Genomic DNA, 13,769 nt, shown 5'->3' with positions numbered 1-13,769 from the left:
CTGGCCCCTCCACTGGGAGGGGCCCCTGAATCGGCCCAACCCTTTCCGTAGGGTACTTCAGGGCTTACCTGTGGGTGGGTCTTTAGATTCGTCGTGGGACAAGATTCAGATCCGAACCCACTTCACCTTCAGCCGTCTGGGCACTTTGGACTTTGCTTTGGGAACCGACACTGCATCTGGAAGACTCCTGCTGTTGCTGGTCTCGTCTTCCTGCCAGTCTTCTGCATCATCTGTGATTGTGCTCCACACAGATTCTTCTCCAGGTCTGTGGGCATCCAAGAAACCCGAAGGAATTTCCTATGGAGTGAAGGAGTCACTTCCCTGCATCTGCAGGCACCGCAACAAAGCTGACTTGTCTGCTGTTCCTGAACTACCATGGAGTCCAAAAGGTTCAGCAACACAGGTAGTAGTTCTGCAACTCCCATGAAGCCTGTACTGTTTTCAAAGCAAGTTTGAAGCCAGTATCCCTCGTTGGAACAGCTAGAGTAGTACCCATGTGCACTGCGTCAACTTGCCATTGCCAAGGCTTGCTGAATCTATTCACCAGAGAACTTCGGGCTCCAAGAAGCCCAGCCTCAAGCATCTCTTGTTACCAAGTTCTTCATCCTCACCGCATCCTCTGCACCGTGGGCCTGTGTCATTGGTGAGCTGCTCGAGGTCCCATTGAGACTCCTGTGCCTCCGGCATGTGGCTCCTCTTGAGGGTCTTCTTTGGCTCCAGTGGGCTCCCCTGTTTGCTCGGGGTCTACTATGACTTACCTGCTTGTGGTGAGTCCCTTGGAAATTGCTGGTCCCAACAATGCACCTTTTTCATCTGCCACATTTGTTGCCGCTGCCAAGGCTTGTTGGTGCTCTCTTTGGACACCGACCCCCTAGCTCTTGACATCCCACATGGGGCAGCTCGTGAATGGCTCCTGGTCTTGGTTATATGTTGTTACCACGAATTCCGTTGCAACGCATGCCTTTTCCACGCATGCGTTACCACGGAATTCGTTTTCCCCTCATCTTCTTTGCCACGTCGTTCTTACGTCATAAAGAGGAAACGGAAGTTTATTCCGCTTCCTCTCTTATGACACTGTTTTTTTCGGCACGGCGGGATCGTTTTTTTATGGGGGGGGAGACCCCCCCCAACCCCCCTTTTTAATCCTTCGGTTTTTTTTTTCGTGGTAAATACGATCGTTGAAGGCATACGCGTTGGAAAGACGTTTACGTGGTAAGTGCCTCGTTGTAAACGTTACGCGTAGTACTGCCTTCGTTGTTAATGATGTTTCCCCTGGTCTTCCACAGCATCGCCTGGTCCGCACAGCTACAGGGCCAAGGAAAGGGTCAATTCTCCTACATCTTCCGACATCAGTGGGCATTTATCTTCAGTGCCTCCTGGTCACTCCTGGGTGGCATAGACTCTGTCCCCTCTGCTTGTAGGTACTTCTCTTCCTGAATCCACCCTTGGGTTCCACCAGACTCTTTCACCTTCTTCACCAGCGGCATCTTTATTGAAGCCCTCCATTGTGGTCTACTGCAGTTTCCAACGTCAGTTCTCACATATGCACCCGGCTTCCCTGGTGACGGTATCCTGGTTTGGGGGGTATCCACAGGTGAGGTGACTCTCCAACCTTCCATCTTCGACTGGGTTTCTTCAGGGTCCTCTGGTAAGGGTCCTTCTTCTTGAAAACTGCAACTGTGACTTCCCCATTGACTTGTATAGAGCCTGCGGTCGTGGTCCCACTCTGCACACGACCTCCGTGGGGTTCCTGGGTACATACGTTAGGTGGTTCCCAGGGTACCAGGCTCTTCTCAGTCTTCTGGGTCCAGTCATGACTTAGGTCATAGTTCACATTCTGCTTCATTAGAATATGGTTTGGTCTCCCCCTGGGGACCTCTGTGTATTTGTGCTTCTTACGTGTTCCATTACTGAAGTATTGTGTGTATTGTGATTATATATCCGAGGGGGAGATATTGCAATCTGTTAGTCAGTGTTTATAATAAATACATATTTTTGTACTGTATGAAGGAATACTGACTTTAAATCTGTGTTAACTTGCGGCAGGATATGTATAAAATGGAAAGAAAATTATGTAGGAAGTAGCGAGATACATTTGTTTACCAGTGACAGTAAAATATCATTCGTAACCAACGCATTTTGCTGTCAGAGATAACCCAAAATAATTTAGATGTGGGTTGGGTAGCAAGTAACAAATGTGCTATAATGTTTTGTTTTAAAAAAATCATAACTTAATGGTAATCATTGTAATTTAGTTCTGCTACTTGTAACTGCACATCCAATAACATTTATGATTGCTCTTTGTGTAAGAGTCAGTTTTCTAGGCACAAGCTGCAATAAACCCCTTTAGTAAGGATTTGTCACTAGTGCCACGTTAAAAGGAAATAAGTGCTGAAGTATAGCAGGGTTGAATAAAGAATTCATGATCAGAATTACGGCTACTGGTGCAATCGATCAAGCTCACTTTAATATCATAAAGAGCAAACGACCCCCTAGCTCTTGACATCCCACGTGGGACAGCTCGTGAATGGCTCCTGGTCTTCCACAGCATCGCCTGGTCCGCACAGCTACAGGGCCAAGGAAACCGTCAACTCTCCTACATCTTCCGACATCAGTGGTCATTCGTCTTCAGTGCCTCCTGGTCACTCCTGAGTGGCATAGACTCTATTCCCTCTGCTTGTAGGTACTTCTCTTCCTGAATCCACCCTTGGGTTCCACCAGACTCTTTCACCTTCTTCGCCAGCGGCATCTTTATTGAAGTCCGCCATTGTGGTGTACTGCGGTTTCCAACGTCAGTTCTCACATATCCATCGGCTTCCCTGGTGTAGGTATCCTGGTTTCCAGGGTATCCACAGGTGAGGTGACTCTCCAACCATCCATCTTCGACTGGGTTTCTTCAGGGTCCTCTGGTAAGGGTCCTTCTTCTTGAAAACTGCAACTGTGACTTCCCCATTGACTTGTATAGAGCCCGCAGTCGTGTTCCCACTCTGCACACGGCCTCCGTGGGGTTCCTGGGTACTTACCTTATGTGGTTCCCAGGGTTCCTGGCTCTTCTCAGTCTTCTGGGTCCAGTCGCGACTTAGGTCGTAGTTCGCATTCTGCTTCATTAGTATATGGTTTGGTCTCCCCCTGGGGACCATTGTATATTTGTGCTTCTTACGTGTTCCATTACTGAAATATTGTCATAGCTGCTAAGGTTTCAGATTGCTATGTGTGATATTATGAGTGACATTTCAACGACTATGGGTGACTCTTTCTCCCAAGCAAATCCAGCAATGAAGAGGAGGGAAAACTATAATTATCAGAAATTACACCCATTTGAGAACAAGAATCTAAGACGATCTTAAAAATCTTGGAAGTATGTGCTCAGGGCTAGGCAAAACATGAATGCATATACTTTAAAAAACTTAACTGTGGGTTACCTTTCAGGGTTTCAAAACATATTTCAATGATTTAATATAGCAGATATTCTTTGAAGTAGATTTTAGGGCTAGGCAAAAAATGAATACATACACTTAAGACTACTGCCTTTTCAGAAGCTTAGCTCTACCAGGGCATGATGAAAATGCACGGATTCGTGGATATTCAGCAAAACTGACGAGACTCTGGCATGGGTAAAGAGAGTAAATACACACGTAAAGGAATGAGACTGCATTATGCGCCACAGAAAGAGTTTGAAGAGCAACGCTGTTAGCACAAGCACCACTTTAAATATCGGGTGTTCCCGCCGAGCCCAAGAGAAATTAAGTTATTCCTGTCCTACATTACACATACCTGCGTGGAATCAGGGCTCCCGTGACCAGACCTCCGTTTTGAACACAAGTGAGCACAAGGCAGTTCATATCGGCGTCTCCATACCTTGGCTCTTACAGTGACACCCTGTTTAAATCAATTAACTGCCCCGAACTCCCTGGGGTCTCAAGTCTAGGAGTCTGGGAGCAGACCTCCTCTATCTGCCGTCTGCTCTGAATCAAATATGGAAGCCAGCTGCAGCGGGGGCCTGCGTTGATGTTGCAGTGATGATTTGAAGATATTTTCTTCTTGGAAATGAAAGCGCCGATACAAAAGTGCGAGTATCACCTCATCCTGCTTCCCTGCTGCGGTGAGAGCGGCGAGGTCAGGAGGAGCAGGAGCTGCGCAGAACTTCAAGAAGCGCGGGTGGCAGGAAGTCAATTAACTTCACCAGTGGGCACTGCAGTGACGTCAGTTTAATTTCGGCGCCACGTGCCTCTACAACTTTGATCCATACATTGTAGCAGTACTTTGCAGTGCTGCAAGCAGATCTAGACAACCCCATTAGCCTCTGCCTGCTGGGAGCACTGTGCACCGCGCTGACAGGAGCTGTATCTCAGTTTATCAAGTGCATATATATAGCAGCACAGGAGGTGCTATAATGCGTGACAATGCATTTCAGTGCGGTGATGCGGATCACCACACTGAAATGTGTTAGCGCCACATTTGATGCGTGATACTTGACAGGACTGTATTGTCTGTATTGTGATTATATCTCAGAGGAGGAGATATTGCAATCTGTTAGTCAGTGTTTATAATAAATACATATATATATATTTTTTTTTAAAACCTTTATTGTGTATCATAGGCATACAGATACGGGCCCACAACCATTCTGGCCGGCCTCGAAATCAATTAATAGCACAAAACACAGGATTGAAACAGCCCAGCAGTCTCAGAGACGAAAAACAGCAACCAGAGCACGACATATGGGAAAGGGGACCGCTGGGTACAGGATAAAGTAGGTTAATTTTAAAAGTTTTTTAAATGAGAAGGATCAGGCGCATTCAATCCATCGAAGACACATAGCGGGCAATGATCACAGCAAATTGTCGACAAAACGAAGGGTGGCAACCGAAAAATCAGCATAAAAAGACAGGTATCAGGATAATAGCATACATTCACAGTACCCACTGGTCATTGCCCGCCCCATGGACGTGGAACATCTCAACCCATGTTAGAATAAAACCAACAACAGAAACAATAAGCAGCGCTACACCTAGCCACCATGCTGACCCAAGAAAAGAAAAGGAAAATAAAAAGAACCAAGAAAGAGAGGAGAAAAATAAGGCCCATAGTAACATAAACAAAACAAAAAAAACCCTCCCCCCAACCCCCCACCCTACACGCATGCTGAGGCTACGGCCTACCCCCCCCTAGCAGTGTGTCTGTCGCCCGAAAAACGAAACCCGAAATTTAGAGTCAAAAAAGAGAAAAAGAGAAAAGAAAAGGAGGTAATATAATACCGGAGGAGGGCAAACCCAACAGGCTCCCGGACTCCCCTACCATGAGCGTAATCGCCACCCCAAAAGAAACAATCAACTACTACAGTATCTTAGTACCATAAAAACGGGGGCGAAATATCACGTAGTGCGCTATTAAGCATATCGCAGGAACTTGCCAATCCGTCTCTCCCCCAGCCCCACAGACATCAAACAGTAGCGGAAAACACTTAGCCCTGGCCCTTTTTCGTAAGTCCCCCGTGCCATGTCCACAAAGGAGATGCCGTTTCAGCAGACAAAAGAAGACAAAATGTCCACGCCTGGCCAGGGCGCAACTCGCCAGCACAAAATGGATGCCGCCGGCCACGGACAGAATCTCCTCCATTATAGACGATCACTCCCAGTTCCAAGTCCGAAAAAGCATACCACCGCAAAGATACAAGGGTGAGGGAGGAGGTGGCAGACATACGAGGCAACAGTAGTTGAACCAGTGTCTGGGCCATCAGCGGTGCTGTAGCGGACGGGGACAAAGTCAAATGATGGGATAGGCGACCTCCATAACAATTGAAACATGTAGGCAGTCCGTCCCAGACACCCACACTGTCCAGGATCGTGCATTCCCCTCCGCATCCAAGCAAAACCACAGGATCCTCCTCAAACGTAGGTGGGAACAATTCCTCGCAAAACTGGTGAGCATCCGAACGCAGTTTCCCCAGTGTGATCGCAATATCGTCAAGCCTTTCACCAAGCGCCCGGCAGCCATCACTCCAAGCAGACTGAGAGTCATTCAGGGCGGCAAGGATGTCGCTGTTGGATAGCACAGGCCGGAGCCCCCACCTCGAAGAGTCACTCGGTGCCGCACACTCGACCTCACGTAGCACCTCAGTGGACAAGGGGTGATACCCCATCTCGTGCAGGCGCCCGTCGGGCGCTCCCAGCTGGAAAGGAGAACAAAGGCTAGGTGGGGAGAAGACCGGTCCGGGCAGACCGCTGCTGGAGTATCGAGGGCTTCCAAAATGTGGACCCAGACAGCAATCAGCGGCAGTGGCCATCTCTGCTCCGAATCAACCACAGGCTTAAACACGGGAGCGTCCAATGATAACCGGGCAGGGCAGTAAACAAAGCTGAAAGGCTCACCTCCCGGACTCCGCAGCCAAGATCAATTCCACCGAGCCACCAAGCCGAGGGCGCACTCAAGCCGCACCATATGACAGCCGGGGCACCCTCAGGGAGGACCGCTCTGGAGCCGCTGCATCCCGGTGGGCCGACTCCGCCCAGGTTCCGCTGGCCGCCGCCGATAAGTCAGTGCCCGGCCATGTTTGGCAGTCTAGGGCTCGGCACAGGGTCGTGTAAGGCAGTCGGTAAACTCCACCAATATATCCGTCTGCGAGGCCGGTAGAGACATCGGAATCGCGCAGCCGGCATCTGCGCGTCTTCACCTTCGCCCCGCTACCATGTAATGCCAAAATCGTGTGCAGGATCGTCATGCAGGGCTCAAAGGCATACGGAGCCGGGAGCTTACACGTCCGTGTCGATCGCCATCTTGGCTCCTCCCTCTAAATACATATTTTTATAACTGCACTGGGAGGTTCTTTTTCACTTGACCTACACTATATGATTAGCACTGGTAAAACAAGGTGCTTTACACTCCTTTTGGACTAAGCCTGAAGGTTGCTCTCCACAGCTACCACTTTGGGAGCTTTCTATGGCTGTCTAAGACCACTAAAATCACCATGAGCCGTGTCTGGATTAGTGCAGGGTGCTTCACTTAAATAAGTGTGCACCATTTACTAAGCCAGCCTCCTACACTAGAGCATTTCACGCTTTTGAATGTTTTACTCCAAGAATGGTTAGGATAGCCATTATAGGTTGCCACTGAACAGCAACCTTACTTAGTGTTCTCAGTTTAAAATTTCATAAAAACGTAGCCATGAGATACACAGTTAACCCTTGTTTATCTTCTTTCTGAATTAGATGCACTGAAGGAAGAAAGTCATGAAAGCGCAGAGAACAACCGCCTTTCTTTGGAAGTCCAAGACTCTTTCTCCTTTCTGGATAGCCAAGATGGTAACGTGGAGGCTGGCTTCTTTGAGCAAGACCTCATGGCAGACCACCCTGTTGAGAGCAATTCATCATCTTCATCAGAGGATGGAGTCCCAGATCCTATAAACTGCTTCCCAATTGATTGTGAGATGCTGGAGGAGGATTTCAGGAGTCCATATATGAATGACATCTCTGGGCCAGACATGCAGGCAAGTAAAATAGTGAAAGTACATTATTTCATTTCACATAGGTTTCTGTATACAGCCTTCTGTAAAACATAGGGTTATTATTAGGCCCCTGTAATTGGAATTTGAAATGCTATTTTGGGGCATGTTTTAAAGGTTGTTTTGGCAAGAGTGAGCTGTGAGCGAAGCTAGGGCCCAACGAATACTTCTTACACTGACTAACAGTGGCCACGCCTTGTTATAAGCAGTATGTAAGTCATCTCTCCCTAAGCTTGTGCAATGAAGCAGAGAATTTAGTATAAAATGTGGATAATAAATTCTCTTTTTAATACTGGGGGCTGGGGAGTATGGAGCCAAATTTACCTTTGTTCAATCACTCAGTTGTTAGCCCCTTTTGTGTGGAAAATGAATTGTGGAAATAAATATGGTGCATAAGAAGGACTTTTGAGGCCGTAGGAGTTTTGAGGACAGAGAACTGCAAGCGTGTGACAGAATACAGATGATAGTTGCAGTTGAATTGGTGAATGAGGGTAATGAATGAATGTCTTTCTACAAAGTTGCAGCTTTTCTTTCTTCGATGGAATATATGATGGTTGCCCCTATTGTTTTTTTCCTTTTATTTTTATTGGAGATAAACGGCCCCATTAAAAACACTGAAAGAAAAAGCATAACATATAAATTACAGTTTACTTTTCAACACTTTAAAATTTTGATATGAAATTCCCATTTTTATTAAAGAAAAAAAGCCAGTGACGTATTTTAATTAAAAAACAATTTTGTTAAATTTAAAAGATCGTAAAAAATCCATAGCCCATCACAGAAATAGATAATAGAAAATAAAATGCATGAGCATTCCTTTCAAGCAGGCATACACAGTTAAATTAAAAACTCAATTTTTCTCTGCTTGATCATACCCTCACACTCAGAACAATAATGAGCCTATGGCAGTAGCGGTCCGTGGTGGGAGTGGGAGTAGCTGCCGGGCGGTGACCTGGGGAAGGGGAGGGGCAGGGTGGGGGGTAGTAATATATGGATTACAGAGGATTACAGGTAAGTAAACATATAAATAAATAAAACGAATTTCGTTGTGCGCACTGCATCTCCAAATGCGATGCAGTGCATGCAACGAAATTCGTTTTGTTTATTTATATGTTTACTTAACTGTAATCCTCCGTAATCCATAGATTACTACCCCCCACACTGCCCCTCCCCATGTCAGCGCCCGACAGCTACTCCCACCACCGACAGCTACTGGCCTATGGTTGTTACCTTTCCCACAAATGCCCCTTACAACAACAAAAAAGCCACCGGTGAGACCAGGTTCATCCATTCCCCTATATGATTTTTGGTACAGTTAGGGATCCCCAGCTGATCAGATCATTTTTTTAACTCATACCAAATCTCAGAGGCAGACCCTCAAAAGTCCTTTTGTTGAGCACTTTTTAACAGTATCTAAATTAAAACATAACACTATCAGTACTTGAGTAAGTTACAAATTGAGGGTAGGTTGGAAGCTATATTTTTAATTTACAGCAACAAACAAGTGAATACTTTGCTTGCTACTTGTGCCTAACCCAGTTGTTGTTTGGAGCTCTAAGTGCCTAGTAGTCTGTGTATTGGACTTGTCTAAGAGTACAAACAATAAGTGTCAGGTAAAATGTTAAGAGAGATAGCTCTCTCTTCTAAAATAGATATGAGCACATATACAGATTCTAGGGCATGACCTTTGACTGGGACCCAGCCATAAGGCATCCATTTAATGGGATTTCAGACTCGAATTGGACATCCATCTCACATTTAACAGTATTCGTTTGTAAATGTTGATACTTGACACTTACCGCGCAGTACATAGCGATATGATTGTAGGATTGTTGCACTCTCATACTGTTCATTAACATAAACATGTTTTTGGGGGTTTTACATAATACAGAGTCCATCAAAACTGCAAGGATCTGTAGATAGCTCATGAGAAATTAATTTTAGTTGAAATTTTAAATGTGGAAATTTTGTATGGTGTGTGGAGCATTCCACCGTTACCTACCAATTTTTATTCAAACCCCCTAAGCATCTTTTTCTTGAAAACCCTCTGCCTTTAACTCACCTGGATTTCAAACTTTTTTTTAAAATAAAGAATTTCTATCACTTGTACTCTTTCCCCGCTGCCATTTTCATACATGATAACATATGCAGCCTAATTTATGTGCCTGGTGAATGACATATGAAAAAAAAATCATATTTTTTCAAATTTGGGTTTCTAAAGTTTTGCCTTTTAATCAAAACGTTTTGTTCTGTTTGCGGAATACTGACTTTATATCTGTGTTAACTCGTGGCAGGATATGTACGAAATGAAAAAAATTATGTAGGAAGTAGCGAGATACATATGTTTAACAGTGACAGTAAAATATCATTCGTAACCAACGCATTTTGTTGTCAGAGATAACCCAAAATAACAAATGTGCTAAAATGTTTTGTTAAGAAATCATAACTTAATGGTAATCATTATCATTTAGTTCTGTTACTTGTAACTGCACATCCAATAACATTTATGATTGCTCTTTGTGTAAGAATCCGTTTCTAGGCACAAGCTGCAATAAACATTTTGTAAGGATTTGTCACTAGTGCCACACTAATAAGCAATGATAAGTGCTGAAGTATGGCAGGGTTGAATAAAGAATTCATGATCAAAATTATGGCTACTGGTGCAATCGATCAAGCTCAATTTAATATCATTGAGACTAACTAACGGTCTTGGTGTTATAGGAAACATAAGTCTATAAGGCTGAATGTTTCAAAAACTGTGCAATTATTAGATAGCATGCAGTAAAGTCAAACATTAGGCAATCAAAGGGTTAGGCCCTGATTTTGACTTTGGTGGCCGCAATCTCCTCTGCCGAACTCTGGGACTCCGGGACTTCTGACCCTTCTGTTTCCTGCTGGAGGAAAGCCACGCGACACACTAAGGTGCCACTGGGGGACTTCACTTCCCCTCTCTTCTTGCGCTCGGAACACCCTTAAGACTGCGAAGATGGCCCGCGGCAGTTGTAGCCACAATCTCCTCTGCCGGACTCCAGGACCTCTGACCCTTCTGTTTTCTGCTGGGGGAAAGCCGCTCCACATGCGAAGGCGCCACTGGGGGACTACACTTCCCCTCTCCCCTTGCTCTCTGAAATGCGCATAAGACTGCAACATCGGCACGCAGCGGTTGTAGCCGCAATCTTCTCTGCCAGACTCCGGGACTTCTGCTCCTTCTCCTTCTGCTTCCTGCTGGCGGAAAGCCAAGCCACACGCTAAGGCGGTGCTGGGAGACTACACTTTATCCTCTTCCCCTGCACTCTGAACGCGCATAAGAATGCAACAATGGCCCGCGGCGCAGGACCCGGGTGGGGGTGCGCCCAGGCCGTGCCTGGGCAAGCCGGAGCCAAGGGCAGGCCCGTCCACGCCCGTCATCACCCAGAGGAGGCTGGGCCACTCATCTAACATTTGGGGTCAACTTGTAGCGCGTCCATCATTACCATCTAACCATGGTCAAACGGAAATCAAGGGCTCCTGAGACAGGTGTGAAATTATCAATACACTGGATTCCTTTCTGACACGGGCTGTAGACGTCCTCTCAAAGGAAATAGAGAGCACCGAGTGTAATAAAGCACGTTACTCGCTTTATGTTCAACAAAGTGTATTTATTCCGGAGCGCCGGGGCTGTGAAGTAACTAGCGGTCGGCGCCAGCAAACAATCATGGCCGCCTTCCGCTTCCTGTCCTACCCCTTCCTGTTCCTGCCTTGGAACAACTAGAACGCTACCACATCTCCCCCCTTTATGCACAACAACAAATTTACAAAAGTCTTACTTCCAGTCCATTTCATAGTCTTTGAATCTCTCCGGTACCTTAATTCTTCTTCCTACTCGAGTCTCCTTTCTCTCGTCCTTTCTCTCTCCTCCTGTTGTCTTGTTTTCCACACGCTCTCTCGTACCTTCTTCTTCTCTGTCCTTCGTTCTCTTCTCGCCACCTTCTCCGCTTCTGCTACTTTCTTCTGTCGACTTTCTCTTTTCTCTTTCCTCACCTTCTGTTTGTCCTTCTGCTCTATCAATGTTCTCTCCTTGTCTTTCTCCACCTTCGCCGACGTTCTCTCCTTGTCTTTCTCCGCCTTCACTTTCTCCTTCCTCGATGACCTGCTCTGCTCCTTCTTCCGTCTCCTCTTCCCATTTCATTATCTTGCTGCACCTTGCCATTCTGTCCATAGACCATATCTTTCCGTCGCTCAGTAGGGCTGACCGGGCATAGGGCTCCACTACCTTGAGAGGTGGTGAAAACTTGCTCTCTCCTTTTCTCTTCATGATGGCTAGCTTCACCCTCACCCAATCTCCCTTGTCTAGTTCTGTACTGCGAGTGTTCCTTCTTTTGTTGTAATGAGCAGTATAGACTTCTTGTGCTCTCTCTAAGTTCTTTCTGACCACCGCCGGTGACCACTTGCTCTGTACAACCAACTTCCTCCAAGCTGCGTTGTCTTTGGTGAAGGCTTCCCTACCTCTTAAGATCTTAAATGGGCTGTAGCCAGTGCTCCCTGGTGTGATGCGGTATGCCCAAATCATCTTTTCTAGCTCCTTTTCCCAGTCCAGACCATCTTCAATGGCTGCCTGTATGGTGCCCATTATCACTCTGTTAAAACGCTCCACTTGGCCATTTCCAGCAGGGTGGTAGATCGGGGTGTGCTTCACTTCGATGCCGTTCCTGTTGGTAAATGCGACCCACTTCTCAGACGTGAATTGGGGACCATTGTCGCAGGTGATGATCTTTGGGATGCCTTCACTGACGAACGTGGCACGCAAGAAACGTATTACCGCCTCAGTGTCCACATGTTCCAAGACTTGTAGCTCTGGCCACTTTGAATACCTATCAATGACCACCACCACGTACTTCTGAATGCCCTCCTTGTCCAGGACTGGCCCCATTATGTCCACCGATAACATTTCCCACGGGCCATCCGGAATCGGGAATCTCCCCAATGGCGGTCTAAGCATGCTCTGGGACTTGTCTGACCTTGCACAAGACTCGCATGTGCGCACGTGCCGTTCTACTTGCGCATCGATGGCTGGCCACCAGTACGCTTGTCTGGCCAGGGCTTTCGTTTTCGTGATCCCTTGGTGCCCTTCATGGAGTAAGGACATCAACCGCTCCAAGATGCTCTGGGGTGGGACCACCTTGTCTCCTCGGAGTAAGAATACTGGGTTATCCGCCACTGACAGCTCCTCCCTGACCTCCCAGTATCTTTTCAATTCCTCCTTCAAGTGTCTCTTTTCCGGCCAGCCATGGACGACGTATCCTTTCACTGCTTCTAGATCTGTGTCTTCCTTGTAGGCTTTTTCCCAGTCCTGGGCGCTTATCATTTCCTCGGTGTCCTGGATGGTGGCCACCACGTAGCCTTCCCAATCCTGCCTCCCTTCGCTCCTTGCCTCGTCCATGGCTGCCGCCCTACTCAGGAAGTCAGCCACTTTGTTCTGTGGCCCCGGAATGTGTTCAACCTCATAGACAAAGTCCAATAGCCGAAGGGTCATTTTGGCGATTCTGGGTGTCGCATGATCGTGTCCGCTTGATGTCAGGACACGAACTAGGGGTTTGTGATCGGTTTTCACTAGGAACTTGGCCCCCCACAAGTATTGTCTGAATTTCTCCACCGCCCAGACCACTGCCAGCATTTCTTTCTCCACCACGCTGAACTTCTCTTCATTGGGTGCCAGCGAGCGAGAAGCGAAACTGATAGTTGACATCTCTCCAGACTCCGCCCTCTGCATCAACACCGCCCCAAGGCCGCGGTCACTGGCGTCCGTGGTGAGAATGGATTCTGCCTTTGGGTCGAATCCTTTGAGGGGAATGGCCGTGCCCATTTCTCGTTTGAGTGCATCGAATTCCATTTGTTCTTCCTTTCCCCACTGGAATCTATTTCTTTCCTTGAGCAGCTGTCGAAGGAAGTGTGTTTTCGTTGCAAAATGTGGAATAAATTTGCTGTAATACTCGGCCATCCCTATGAATGACCGAACATCATCCTTCCTTTCTGGAGTGGGCGCTTCCATGATGGCTCTCATGTTTGTCTTCTTTGGGGTTATTCCTTGTCCACTCACTTCATGACCTAGGTATGTGACGGATTGAACTCCCAAATTGCATTTGGTCCATTCCGCGGTCAGCCCGTTGTCTTGCAGTCTCTGTAACACCTTGTGTAGTTTCACGTTGTGATCTTGCTTCGACTTCCCCATTACCAGAATGTCATCCTGGAAGAAAAGGACATCTTTCAGGTCTTTCAAGAGTTTGTGCAT

The 13,769-nt window shown here is 46.9% G+C and overlaps 1 protein-coding gene across 2 annotated transcripts in view; it reads left to right on the top strand.

The window, feature by feature from the left end:
• ARHGAP30 (Rho GTPase activating protein 30) overlaps positions 1-13,769 on the top strand; it is a 208,628-nt gene that overhangs the window by 175,806 nt on the left and 19,053 nt on the right. For both annotated transcript variants that reach the window (XM_078671607.1, XM_078671606.1), the window contains exon 11: positions 7,209-7,486. In XM_078671607.1, the coding sequence (XP_078527733.1) occupies positions 7,209-7,486 (278 nt within the window). The remainder of the gene's footprint in view (positions 1-7,208; positions 7,487-13,769) is intronic.

This window comes from Lissotriton helveticus, chromosome 12 (genome assembly GCF_964261635.1).
Source record: "Lissotriton helveticus chromosome 12, aLisHel1.1, whole genome shotgun sequence".
NCBI classification, from domain to species: domain Eukaryota; kingdom Metazoa; phylum Chordata; class Amphibia; order Caudata; family Salamandridae; genus Lissotriton; species Lissotriton helveticus.
This window is presented reverse-complemented; position numbering and strand designations above follow the sequence as displayed.